The sequence below is a fragment of the Marmota flaviventris genome, chromosome 14, assembly GCF_047511675.1.
Source record: "Marmota flaviventris isolate mMarFla1 chromosome 14, mMarFla1.hap1, whole genome shotgun sequence".
NCBI classification, from domain to species: domain Eukaryota; kingdom Metazoa; phylum Chordata; class Mammalia; order Rodentia; family Sciuridae; genus Marmota; species Marmota flaviventris.
Genome location: NC_092511.1, coordinates 62,794,512 through 62,808,117, shown reverse-complemented (window position 1 = coordinate 62,808,117; position 13,606 = coordinate 62,794,512). Strand labels below are relative to the sequence as shown.

Genomic DNA, 13,606 nt, shown 5'->3' with positions numbered 1-13,606 from the left:
TGATTTCATGTCCCACTATTGAGCTGCAACCTATATTTTAATTTACCTTGAGAAAAGGTCAGCATGCCCTTGTAAACTCCCATTTACCATAATAAGAGGCATACAGACAGGCCTCCAAGGTCTATAAAACATCCAAAATTATATGCAAAGTTATGGAGCTAACTAATGACAAGACAGATAGACAAACCCAGGCAGGGGCACAATCTAGGATACTTGGCCAGAATTAGTCAAGAATGTCAAAGCAGTAAAAAAAAAAAAAAAAAAAAAAAATGAGAAAAGACTAGACACTGTCAGAAACCAGTCAGTAGGAAACGTGACAAGTAAATGCAATATAGTATCTTGGTTTGGATCTTGGAATGGGAAAATTAGTGAAATCCTAAAAACTATGAGTACAGTTAATAGTGACCCATAAATGCCATTTCTTAACAAATGTACCTAGTAACCTTAAGATGCTAGCAATGGGGGAACTAGGTATGGGATGTGCAAGAACTTTCTGGGAATCATCTTATTCTGAAATGAAGTTTATTTATTTATTTTTTTTTTAATGCTATTGGACGGAGCATCTCATCGTTACTCTAGGGGGAAGATCCTGTGGACTTTGTATCTTTTTTTTTTTTTTTTTTTTTTAGTACTGGGGATTGAACCCAGGGACACTTAACCACTGAGCCACATCCCCAGCCCTTTTCATATTTTATTTTGGGCTTGCCAAGGTTCTCAGGACCTCACTAAATTGCTGAGGCTAGCTTTGAACTTGTGATCCTCCTGCCTCAGTTTCTCCATCAAAGGGATCACAGACATGCACCACCACACCCAGCCCTGGACTTTGTATCTTAAAAGTGGTCCACAACCAAAAATACTTAAGAACTGCTCTCCAAGGTTTCTTGCTGCTTCCCTTAATCACTGCTTTCTAGTCCTCTGCCTGCTTCCTATGTCACTCACACTTTTTCACAAAAATAAAAAATTCAGCCAGTGACCGAGGGAGACAGAAAAGAGGAGTTACTGTTTAATGGGTATCTAATGGGTATCAAGTTTCAGTTTACTTTTTTCACTTTTTAATCTCAGCCGTTATTAAGAATTGGAAACAGAATCTAAGAATACAAGCTACACAATTTAAAGGAATTTAAACACCCACTATGTTAATATCTTTCTAAGGGAAAGTTCTACATTTCCAAAAAATAAATAAAACCTTCACCATACTGTTTCCCCTGTTTCTCCCCACCCAAAGTGTCAGCAATTCTGGAGGATGGTGGTAAGGGTATTACAACACTATATTTAATGCCACTGAGCTAAATACATTTAAAAATGGTTAAAACAATAAAATCTATATTATATATACTTTACCACAATTTTTATAAAAGGTACTGATACATGGACAAATCTTAAAAAAAAATAAACGAAAACAATCTACATGAACAATAATGTAGCTATCATACTAATGAACTAATATAACCTATTGGTATAAATAAACATGAACGCTTGAAAGGAAAAAAATATCTACATGAAAAATGCCAGACACAAAAGCACAAGAGCCTTCATATTATGTGATTCCATTCATTTGAAAATGTTCAAAAATTCATTGGTGATAGTTGCACATCATCTGTGACTATATTAAAAACCAATGAATTATGCACTTTGGTGAACTGTTTATGAATTATTTCTCAATTTAAAAATTTAACTCGTTTTCAATCTATGACTACTAAAGACAAATACTATTCTATAAATTCTGGAACCACATTATGGTGCCACAGTGAATAAAGAACAAAAATAATGAAAGGACTGTGGTTTAAAATGGCTGGCAGGGAAGATCAGGAAGGTCTGTACCAGGGCATGGTGGCTTTCCAATCACAGGGCAAGAACAAAGGCAAGATCATGGAACACACTAGAATGAAGCTGATCAAAGACCTTTATTCTGGTCCTCACCATTCATTAAGCCACCTATGCAAACAATTTCTTCATCTCTGCCCCAAGCAGCAACAGCTGCATCCAGGGCTAAAATGGAAGACAGACATAAGTAGTGGAAGACCTTATAAAGAAAAGTTATCAGGTAAGAGCTCTGCTTATCCCGGCTTAAGTAAAGGTAGAGCAGGAAGATGTGCATATGTGCAGAGATTCTGTTCTTCAAAGCTGAGGCCTGCAAAGAGGCAAGCTGAAGAATGCAGTGAAGGCTCAAAAACTGTCCAGCTCAGCAATCAATCCAAAGTACCTAAAAATACAAAGAGCAATATGTAAAGCAAGGTACCTCGAAAGCGGGATTAGTGTAACAAACTGAGCAAAGTTAAAATAGAAAGGATGTTGATATAAGCAGCAATTCTAATTTTGAAGAATATCTATCCAAAAGCTCCTCGGGGAAAAATATGATATTAAAGAGGGTGGGCAGTTGGAAATTAAGCATACCAATCTAGAGAATTAGAATTAGGTAGGTAAGGTTTAAGAAATTGTTGTGTAACTAAACATACAGGAAAACCATACAAGGAGTAAGTGACATAAAATAAATGATATAAGCTAAAAGAGTTTATAATCTTTTAAATAGTTCCAGCTTAAGATGTAGGACTGAGCCCATAAATTTATATGCGCTGCCACCCAAAATTACATTCAAAAGGAAAAAAAGGTTTAAAAAAGGTATAAATCTACAATAAGGAATAGGGGCCTATGGGCAGTTAACAGATTCCAACAACAACAAAAAAAAAGTGAATTATCAAAATCTGCCTGAAGCAAGTTTATAAACAGAGTAGAGAAAAATGAACCCAGAAGGAACACAGAGGGGGCTGCAGCTGAAGAGGAAGCCCATCTGCCTAGAACCATAGGGAGGATCTAGACTCAGTCACCAAGAATTATAAAAGACCAGAGAGGAAAATGAGACAATGACCCATGTTTCTCTATCACAAACTATTGCCCCCACATGTCTCTCATAACTTTTTCTATATGGTGAAGACATTTACACCTAACTTGAATGGGAGAATCACAGGGCTCTCTTTAAGAGCCAGACAGACCATCAGGAGACACTAGAGCTCCTCTAACAACACTGCTCCCACAACAGAGCATTCTGTATACTGGCCTTTGGAAGCCCCAGGTTAACATCTGACCACAACCCTGCTCATCCTAAAGCAAAGCTGCCAGGCAAAAACCATCCCCACTACACTACACACAGCTTCCAGTCTCCACATTCTCTCATTCTTAAAAAGAATAAACATCACTGAGAATTTAAAGAAATCCTACACAAATAAAAGAGACCAAAATTTATTTTAAAAGTTCTAGCATAAAACAGATAACTCAAGGCAAAGAACATAGTAAAAACAAGCCAGAAACACCTCTAATTTAAAAAAGATAATAGCCTGCTTTTGACAATGACAATATCTTGCTGAGACCAACTAATAAAGCTAAAATATATAAATATAAATATGTGCATGTATATACGTAACAAGTGTGTGTGTGTGTGTGTGTGTATAAATGAGAGAAGATCTTTAAGACATTAAAAAAAATCAAGAAAAAGCAAATCTAAAATCTTGAAAAGGCAGGGAACCAATCAATAGTCAAACCCCAAAGTCTGCCTGAGTGAGGAGGACTGGTAACCCATCCTTTTTTAAGCTAGAGTCCCATAATGTTATACCCTCACAGTAACCAAAATTAAATCAGACTCCTCACAGACCTGTAGCCCAGAGGTTACATCACCACTATGATGCAGGAATCTTCCAGTCTTAGATCTCATTAAGGAGGTACTGTACTGATAATGTTCCTAGGTGTCTTGCTGGAGCAAAGAAAAATTTTCTTTGGAGAAAGATATCACCATAAAATCTCAAATTATCAACAAATAATTTTTTCCAGTGCAATGACCACTATGTAAAGACAGTACCAAAAGAAAGAACAGATAAAAAGACAAACTCAAAAAGTCTAGATATTGGATTGGACATACTACAAAGTAAGAACTTCAAAAGGCTTTGGATATTAGATGGAATATTACACATGACATACTCTATAATAAACAACTATATTCACCACTTAAATAAATGAAAGACAAGTTTCAGAGTATCCACAGAAAATCAACAAAGAGGTTTAAAGGAAATGAAAAGAACTGAAGACAGAACCGAAAATTCCAAAACAAAAAATTACACAGAACATATCAAACAAAGGCAAAATTAGGGTTGGGCTTTTATGTATATTTAGTGAAAATCCCAGAAAAAGTGCAGAAAAGGAAAAAGCAGAGTCAATGTCTAGAGAAACTGGCTGAGAATTTCCCAGAGCATATCCATACTTCTATCCATCAGAGTGAAATCTCAGAAAATCAAAGGCAAAGAGAAAATCTTTTTTTTTTTAGAGAGAGAGGAGAGAGAGAGAGAATTTTTAATATTTATTTTTTAGTTTTCGGCGGACACAACATCTTTGTTTGTATGTGGTGCTGAGGATCGAACCTGGGCCGCACACACACAAGGCAAGCGCAATACCGCTTGAGCCACATCCTCAGCCCGAGAAAATCTGAAAAAGGGATAAACTACCTTCAAAAGACAGACTGTGATTTGAAACAATGGAAGCCAAAAAATGGTAGAAGGACAGCTAGAATTCTAAATTTAGCAGTAAAATCTTTTTGTACTTCCATTTCCCCCTCAAAAAAAAAAGAAAAAAGAAAGTTGAGAGTCAGCTCCCAGTTACCTATACCAAAGAAAGCTCTAAAGGACTTATTTGGGGGAAAAGGATTACAAATGGAGGATAAGACATACAAAAAGATCAAAAATTGTAGTAAACATGAATAAACTCATATATTATCTGTATCATATATCAATAACAATGTCTGATGTGGGCTGATAAAGACACATGGCAATAACAGCATGTTAAGTTGAGGGATGAGGGTTTATAAATGGCATTAATGGATTCTAAGATTCCATTTTGCTGAGGATGAGGGAAAAGGTTCTAACTTTTGGCTTTGATAAATTAAGCATGCATATAGTAATTAATGGATTAATCCTAAAAGGATAGATATATACAATTTCCCAACAGATGGAAGGGAGGAAAAAAAAGGGAATAATAATACAAAAGGCAGCATAAAATAGGACAAATGAAAAGCAGGTAAAATAAGATGGGAGATTTAAGTCTACTGTTATCACTAATTAAATTAGGCATAAATGAACTAAGTGCTCCAGTTAAAGGCAAAGATTGTCAGTATGAATTTAATATCCCCAATTATACAGCGCTTACAAAGATATGGAAATGTAAAGACAAAAAGATGGGGAAAAAAACACATAAACACTAAAGAAAGCTGACAAACTTTAATAACATGAGACGAAATAGACTTTAAGGCAAAAAACATTACTAGAAGTAACAATGGTAAATTTTTAAATATTAAAGATTCTATCACGAGCAATATATAATTATTTTAAATTTGTATATTCCTAATTCCAGTCTTAAATCTATAATGAAAAATAGATCAGAACCATAAGTGAAAATATTCTTCAGTCATAAGAGACATTAATACACAACTCTCATTAATTGATACAGTAAGCAGACAAAAGAAATTCAGTAAGAATATAGAAAATATAAACTATGCAATGAGACTTGACATTGCACCCAACAACTGGAGAATACACTTTTTCTTCATACAAACCCACACACAGAATACACCTATATACTGGATTATAGAGCAACAAACGAAACTAAGAGAAATTATTTTTAAGAAAAATAGGTTGAAAAAGAGGCTGAACAAAGATCTACAAATTAAAGATTACTTAAGATCTAGGCTTGAAGCTGGCCATGGAAAGGTATCTTCAAAGACATTTGAAAGACTACAACACAGGCCTAGTGTGATATGGAGATGCAGAACACAGAATAAAAAGAATGAAATAAATGAAGAAAAGATTTCAGAAAGTAATGAAGCTTAAAGGAGGTAATGAGAACACCTTGTTAGGGTGAAGGTGAGAATGAATTGAGGGCACATGGATTCTGAAAAGCTATTCAATCAGAATACACTGATTGAAGAGTAAGACTTAGGAATTCAGTAGAAGAAACAGCTGAGAAAGCAGTTAAAATGTGGTACTTCAAGTATTTCTTATTTTGATGACAAGATTTATTTATTTTTTTTTTTAATTTTTTATTGTGGGTTGTTCAAAACATTACAAATTTCTTGACATATCATATTCCACACTTTGATTCAAGTGGGTTATGAACTCCCACCTTCACCCCATACACAGATTGCAGAATCACATCATGATGACAAGATTTAGTTAGTACATGAGTTAACCTAAAATTCCTAAGAAAAAATAGTTACAAGAAGTACAGAATCTCAATGCAAAATAATCAGTACACACAGACTGCTAAAGAAGAAAATGGACAGAATGTTGGCAATTGTTCCTGATGGCTAATGTTATGATGAGGGAACAAAATTTCTATTTATTTATATTTAGGGATGGAAAACACAAGCAGGTATAAAACTTTCCAATTCATCTGAGTCTACCATGTGTCTTCATATTCCCTCTCCCTTCTTTATGGTTAGCAGTTTTCCAGAAGTTCTAACTCCCCAAGGGAAACTGACTCTAAATAGAGTTAGCAAGTTTGTTTTCACTGTCCTAATAGGAAGTAAGGAGAAGAAACTATCTCTGTACAAATAAGAGAGAACCAAACATTTGTTTTTAAGAGCTGAACTCGCATCATTAGCATGGAAAAGATAGGTGGAAATGATTTTCCACTGATAAAAAGCTTACCTTCCAGAAAAGCAAATTCATCCACAGCTTCTATTGCATTATCTGAAACACAAGGAAAAGGGACACTTGACTGTAGTCATTTGGCCATCAGCTCCAAATTAGCACAATCCACACAATGAAGGGGATAAGGCTTTATACAGATTTAGGCATTTATACAATATGTCCCTTGCTGTCTTGAGATCTATTCTGTTCCATCACTAAATCTTACATATGGCTGCCTAATAGAGTAAAGTCAAGTCCGCGCAAATACTGTTCAATGAGAAGGGGAAATGGGAATCCTCCTACCATGTTGCTTTACTCTTGAATTTATTCTCTTTGCTCTTAAAGTTATCAGAGAAGAGTTTGGCAATATAGCAGGGAGTATAAGATATAGTATTTGAAAACTTCGGACATGTGCAAGGGTTAGCAGCTAGACAGAGGGTCAGAAATCAAACACCTGCTTTGCCTTCTCAACCTGCAAAGGGGAAGCTTAACCCAGCCCTCCATTGTCTACTGCCAGATACTACAGAGACACTACCCAAATCTCTCCTCTGAAGGGTTTTCCTCTTTCCTTGTTGAGCACAACAGTAGGCATCTTTTGCAATGGTCTCCACAAACAGTTCCTGTCAAACAAATGAACAAAGTAAAAAATCAACGGACTCCTGGTTTTGAAAGAAAAGAAGGTGAAGGGCTCAAGCAAGTGGGGAGGTTCTGAAACTTAAGACGGTACTGGACTTCACTAAGGTCATTCCAGTACCTCTTCCCCCCTACTCATAAATCCACCGTGTTCCTTTACTAGACTGCTACAAATTGTATGTGAGCCAGGAGAGCTGCAAATCAAAGTTGATCTCTGCGCCCTCGTAAAGTGGTTAACAAAGCAATACAACCCATGAAGGTGCGTGACCCTCTTCTCCAGCCTTCCCTGATTACACACGCCTCAGACTGCAGCCAAACACCCCTTTCACTTTCTGGCTCAGCACACCCCGCCCAGACCCTCTTCTTCCTCCTCCCCAAATTCCGCCCAAGCCGCCCCCAAGCCCCGCCCCCGGGAAGCCACGCCCCCCAGAACCACGCGCCGCCACCCCTAGTGCCCTTGCGCTCCCGCCGCACCGCGGCTCGCGCCAGAATGAAGATGGCTTCCTGTCCCGCTAGCGTCACGTCGGGGTCCGCCTTCACCAAAGCCTTCACTCGTGCCAAAGGCAGCCTCGAGAGACGAGCCCCCGGGGGAATCGTCGGAGCTTGAGCCTGTGAGGCCGCTGCCTCCCCTCCAGGCCCCTCCTCCTCCCGGGGCGCCCCGCTTCCAGCCGCTGCCGCCATCCCGGCCCTGAGCGTGCTGCGCGCGGCCACCGACTGTGAGCGCGCATGCGGCGCCGGCCCCTTTCCCGCGCGGGCTGGGGGCCACGCCCTCTTCGGACGCGTGGCTCCGCCCCTACGCGGCGAGGCGTGCCCGGAAGCCCAGCGGGCAAGGTTGTAAAACTGGTACTTGTGCGGTTCCTTTCCACCCACGTGATGGCTGTATTTCACCAGCTGTTCCTGGCGACCCTTCGACCACCTCCGGCTTAGAAGCGCCCAGGAACCGACCTTTTAGTCGAGTTAACTTGGTGGCTGTGCCAGGCTGGTGCTGGGAGGAGCGCCCTGGGGTGGAGGAACCCAGCCCTATCCTGGAGGCCTGGACATGCCCAGGTAGCCTAGGAGGGTGCAAAACCTAGACCAACTTGCAGGAGAGATCCAGCCTTAGTCGTTCTTGAAGGAGAGGTAGGACTTTGGCAGGCAGAAGTGGAAGAAGTGCAGTCCAGGCAGAGGAAACCACAAGAAGGTCTGGAGGCCGGAAAGCATGATGTTGAGGCAGTCACAGGCACCCACGTTTGTTCAGAGATTGCATCAGATCACCGGGTCCCCTCTACTCAAAAAATAATAATAATGATCCAAAAAGCTTTTGTTCCTGTAGGTTATGCCAATATTTATTGTATTAAAATTAGTTTCATAATATTTTGGTACATTACACAATGACATAAATAACATTTTTATGACAAGTAACTTTGAAAATGAAAAATTTAATGGGAAGTTTCTAATGTCCAGCTTAATAGAAGACAACCAGGTCATCTAGCTGCTTATATATATTAATATTATCCATTTTTAATAGCTCTGAGAAACTATTGCATCTCCTTGAGAAAGAAAGAAAAAGGCAAATAACCTCTTAGTATTAAGAAATAGTTTTCGGCTTCACCCCTGAAAAGGATGTCCAAGAAATCCCCTCTCCATCCCCTGCAGGTTCCCATACCATACTTCAAGATCTGGTAACACAGGAATATTTAATATTTGCAATAAAAGTTCTATGTCATAATAAATAAAGCTCACTTTTTGGAGCACTATGTGTGTAGTTCAAAGTGCTTAACATTTATGTAAATCACATAATATAATGTTCATGGTACCCTATTGAGATATTATTTTAATTTTGTTTTGTAGTTCAGGAAATTGAGGCACAGAATGCTTAATAATTCACCCACAGAAACTGCAAATTGGTGCTACCAATCTGGAAAGCACTATGGAGATTCCTCAGAAAACCTGGAATGGAACCACCATTTGACCCAGCTATTCCACTCCTTGGTTTATACCCAAAGGACTAAAAATCAGCATACTACAGTGACACAGCCAAATCAATGTTTATAGCAGCTCAATTCACAATAACTAAACTATGGAACCAACCTAGATGCCCTTCAGTAGATGAGTGGGTAAAGAAAATGTGGTATATATACACAATGGAATATTACTCAGCCTTGAAGAAAAATGAAATTATGGCATTTACCATAATGGGTGGAACTGGAGAATACCATGCTAAAAGAAATAAGCCAATCCCAAAGAACCAAGGGCTGAATGTTTTCTCTGATATGCAGATGCTAATTTACAATGGGCGGCGGGGTGGTGAAAATAAAGGTATTTTGGACTAAACAGAGGGAAGTGAAAGGGGAGGAGTGGGCATTGGGGTAGGAATGATAGTAGAATAAATCACACATTACCCTATGTGCACATATGATTATATGTACAACCAGAAGAACAAGAAGTTATACTCCATTTATGTATGATGTGTCAAAATGCATTCTACTTTCATGTATAACTAATTAGAACAAATAAAAAAATTATTAAAATAAAAAATAATTCACCTACAGAAAGATGTGAAGCCAAGAAGTGAGGAAGTAATGAAGCCAAGATAACGTCTGGAATCAGTTCCAGGATTATGTGGTAAACTTTGCTGGATTAACACAGGCTACACTGCAGCAGAATGTTAGTCTTCACCCAAAATTAAAATCTTCAGTAGGGTATGAGTCACCAACATTTAACCAAAACTTCTTTTAGAACCTCAGATCTGAAGGAGGCTGAGGCAGGAGGATCGAAAGTTCAAAGCCAGCCTCAGCAAAAGCGAGGTGCTGAGCAACTCAGTGAGACCCTGTCTCTAAATAAAATACAAAATAGGGCTGAGGATGTGGCCCAATGGTCAAGTGCCCCTGAGTTCAATCCCTGGTTAAAAAAAAAAAAAAAAAAAAAGTTCTGAATTCTCTTCAGTTCACATTTAAGAAAAAGAAAAGGGAGAAAATAAAGATACAAAGGAAAAGTTTACTTTTAATTCAGCATTTTAAATTACTTAGGCAATGATTTCTGACCTTTTCACCCCACCTTTGACTGAAATAATATATTGTCTAGAAGGCTTTCCACAATGAGCTCCTTCCAATCTCTCCAGCTCTATTTCATACAACTTCCCTATCCTCTCTGCACCTGAACCACATCCTATTTTTCCAGGAAAGTTTTTGTCACTTTCCTGCAAATTCATCCTGTCTCTTTGTGGAGGCTTTCCACCACCAACCCACCCTTCCACAGGTGAGGTTACATTCCTCATACTACTGGGCTCTGTCCTTCTTAGAACTGATCACAGTTATAATCCTACATTTCCCTGTGTGATTATTAGATCAATGTTTGTCTCCTCTTCCTTCACCTCCAAATCAAAACCTCCATAAAGAAGGTGTTCCTGGGGGCTGGGGTTGTGGCTCAGTGGTAGAGAACTAGCCTAGCACATGTTGAGGCCCTGGGTTCGATCCTCAGCACCACATAAAAATAAATTAAAAAATAAAAGTACAATACCTTTGTGTCCAACTACAACTAAAAAATTATAAAGAAAGAAGGTGTTCCCGTCTGATTTTGCTCATTGAGTCTTCAGTCTGGTACAGTATCTGGCACTTAGTAGGTGCTCAATACATATTTACTGGATGAATGAGTCATTAACAGTGACTCACCTGGACTTGATGTCTCCTAAAAAAAAGCCTGTTAGAATTGTTATTTGAAAATGCCTACCAAGAGCCTCTAGTAATTCCTATAATGGGTTCTGTCCTTCCCTCAATCCTTAGAATCACCCCCTTGAACAATTAATTTAGCATTTTCTTACTTATTTTATTTACTTTGATGGAGGGGAAAGGTAAAACCATGAAAGAAAGAAAAATATCTTTTATAACTTAAAAAACAGAAAATAAGATAGATGCTTTTAATGACACCTTTGGGTCATTTTCTTTGTTTAGTCTCCTTGAATTTGTCCCACACTCTCATCTGTGGAATCTGGTGGTTTTTGGAAAAGTTTATGAGCAACCAGGAGTAGCAATCATGAAGAGCCAAACACTATCTTAAATCACTTCCAAAACATTCCTTTTTAGTTCAGTGGTCAAGAATATTGGATTTTCTTATTCTCGAGAAATAATAGAATTATTGTGAAGTATATGTAGTATTTAAGAAGTGTTCAAAAGAGAGTATAAGAATTAAGGAAGTAGTAAATGTCAAGTTGTGTGATGTTTCAGTTATGAATTAAACTGTTATGTAGAAATATTTACCACATAAACAGTGTTAAGTATCATTTATTGTTTATAATTAGAAGCACTTTTTATGTTAAGCTTAATTCCAAGAGGCTTATTATGATTATTTTTGAACAAATTTAACTTTGAAATTGTTCTTGTAGAATACCTATCCAAGCTCTTTCACCCCATCATGGGTCATGACATCTAGACTAAGGCCATGAAATTCAGGGATTTGTGAACCACAGCTATGATCACTTTGCCCAACACTGGAAGCTCCTAAGAAGCTGAGAGAATGCTGGTGGCATTCATCAATAACACAAATAACACTCTGGTCACTTGGAAGAGCAGTATGAAGTTTTACCTCCTGAAAAAGAACCAGAATTTCTCTGTCAACATACTGTAGATCCTTGGTGAAGCAGACAAGAGTCAATGCTGCTGAAACAATAGTCGCCATCTTTGATGGATGCAGCCAGTCTACCACAAAGTGAGAAGAAATCTCATGAAGCATCCAGTAATTGTGAAGGTTCTTACACAGAAGACCTAAGGAGGAGTTCAAGGATATGGGACAGCCTCTGTGCTAGTGATCAAATAGAGGTAGGATTCATTAAACATTGTAAGTTCTTTTCAGAAAGAGAGAAAGGAGAGAAGGAGAAAGTTTTCCAGGGAAGGAGAGAGAAAGGAGAAAAACCATAAATAAGCAGTAAATTTATTCCTACTGTAATCAGGCCTGACTTCCCACTAACATTATTTCTAGAAGTTGGATTTATTGGTCATGCTAATACAATTCAATAATTTTCTATAAGGGCATGACACCTGGTTCAAATCTTTCAAAATCTTGTTCAAAATCTTTCTTCTGATTCAATCTGTAGTAAGAAGCCATCCATCTCTATTATACACAAATGCAGCATTCTCAAAGAGAACTTTGAAATTCACCCCTTTACTAGTTTCTGCCCTCTAGAGTAGAGGACTAGGACCAAATGGAACTCAAGCAGACATTAGGAGTAAGGGCTGGGTAGCAATTTTGTATCAGGCAGTCAATCATTTGGACACTATTGTGATAGCTTCAAATTATGTCCATAAATTCTTTGACACTCCTATTTCAAAAAGTGGAGTCTGAAATCCCTCTCCTCAAGTGTATGCTGGACTCCATGACTAACTTTTAATAATAGATAATATGGAGAAGTGACCTGTATGCCCTTCAAGATAAGATCATAAAAGGCATAATGCACAAGAAGATACAAGAGCTAATATATGAGTTCACCAAGGTTGCAAGATTCAGGATCAATATGAAAAATCAATTGTATTTTTAAACAACAGAAATGAACAGTCCAAAATTTAAGAAAATAATTCTATGTATAATCACATCAAACAAAAAAATTCTTAAAAATGAATTTAACCAAGCAAGTGCAAAATCTGCATAGTAATCTTTTATAGTTAGGAATTTAAAGAACATCAAATAACTTGGAAGATACCCTGTGTTCGTGAATTGGAAGGCAATACTGTATAAATTGATCTAAGATTCAGTACAATCTCTATCAAAATCCCTTCTTGCTGTTTTCACAGAAATTGACAATCTGATCCTAAAATCCATATGTAAATTTAAGGAAACTAGAAAAGCCAAAACAATTTTGAAAAGGAAGAGCAAAGTTAGAGGATTTACACATGTCAATTTCAAAACTCACTACTAAGATATAGTAATAATGACTGGGCAGTATTGGCTTAAGGAGAAGCATATAGATGAATGGAATGAAAATGAAAACCCAGAAATAAACTTATACATTTATGATAAATTGACCTTCAACAAGGGCACCAAGACAATTCAATGATCAATGCATAATCTTTTCAACAAATTGTGCTAGGGCAGCTGAATAACCAAACACAAAAGAATGAAGTTGGGTCCTTATCCTTATCATATACAAAAAATTAAATCAAAATGATTCAAAGACCTGAAGAGAAGACCACAACTATAAAACTCTCAGAAGAAAACACGGGTATAAATTTTATGACTTTGTATTTGACAAAGAACTCTTAGACAAAAGCATCAAAAGCATGAGAAGCAAGAAAAACCAGATAAATTGGACTTCATCAACATTTTTAAATTTGTTC

The 13,606-nt window shown here is 37.6% G+C and overlaps 1 protein-coding gene across 1 annotated transcript; it reads right to left on the bottom strand.

Annotated features, from left to right (window-relative positions):
* Positions 1–1,885: 1,885 nt before the first annotated feature.
* Positions 1,886–8,028, bottom strand: Pole4 (DNA polymerase epsilon 4, accessory subunit). Its single transcript, XM_027943846.3, has 4 exons — positions 7,776–8,028; positions 7,204–7,288; positions 6,687–6,728; positions 1,886–2,203 (listed from the first exon to the last, which is right to left on the bottom strand). The coding sequence occupies exons 1-4, from the start codon at positions 7,980–7,982 to the stop codon at positions 2,190–2,192; spliced, it is 348 nt and encodes a 115-aa protein (XP_027799647.2). The 5' UTR covers positions 7,983–8,028; the 3' UTR covers positions 1,886–2,189.
* Positions 8,029–13,606: the final 5,578 nt, after the last annotated feature.

What these genes read in the sequence shown, in the direction of transcription:
- Pole4 (XM_027943846.3), bottom strand. Translation starts at nt 7,982, where the DNA reads ATGGCGGCAGCGGCTGGAAGCGGGGCGCCCCGGGAGGAGGAGGGGCCT. An exon ending in TCATTCTGGCGCGAGCCGCG is followed by an intron (nt 7,289 to 7,775) that starts GTGCGGCGGGAG and finishes TTTGTTTGACAG; the next exon opens with GAACTGTTTGTGGAGACCAT. An exon ending in CCTTCAGAGGAGAGATTTGG is followed by an intron (nt 6,729 to 7,203) that starts GTAGTGTCTCTG and finishes CTTGTGTTTCAG; the next exon opens with ATAATGCAATAGAAGCTGTG.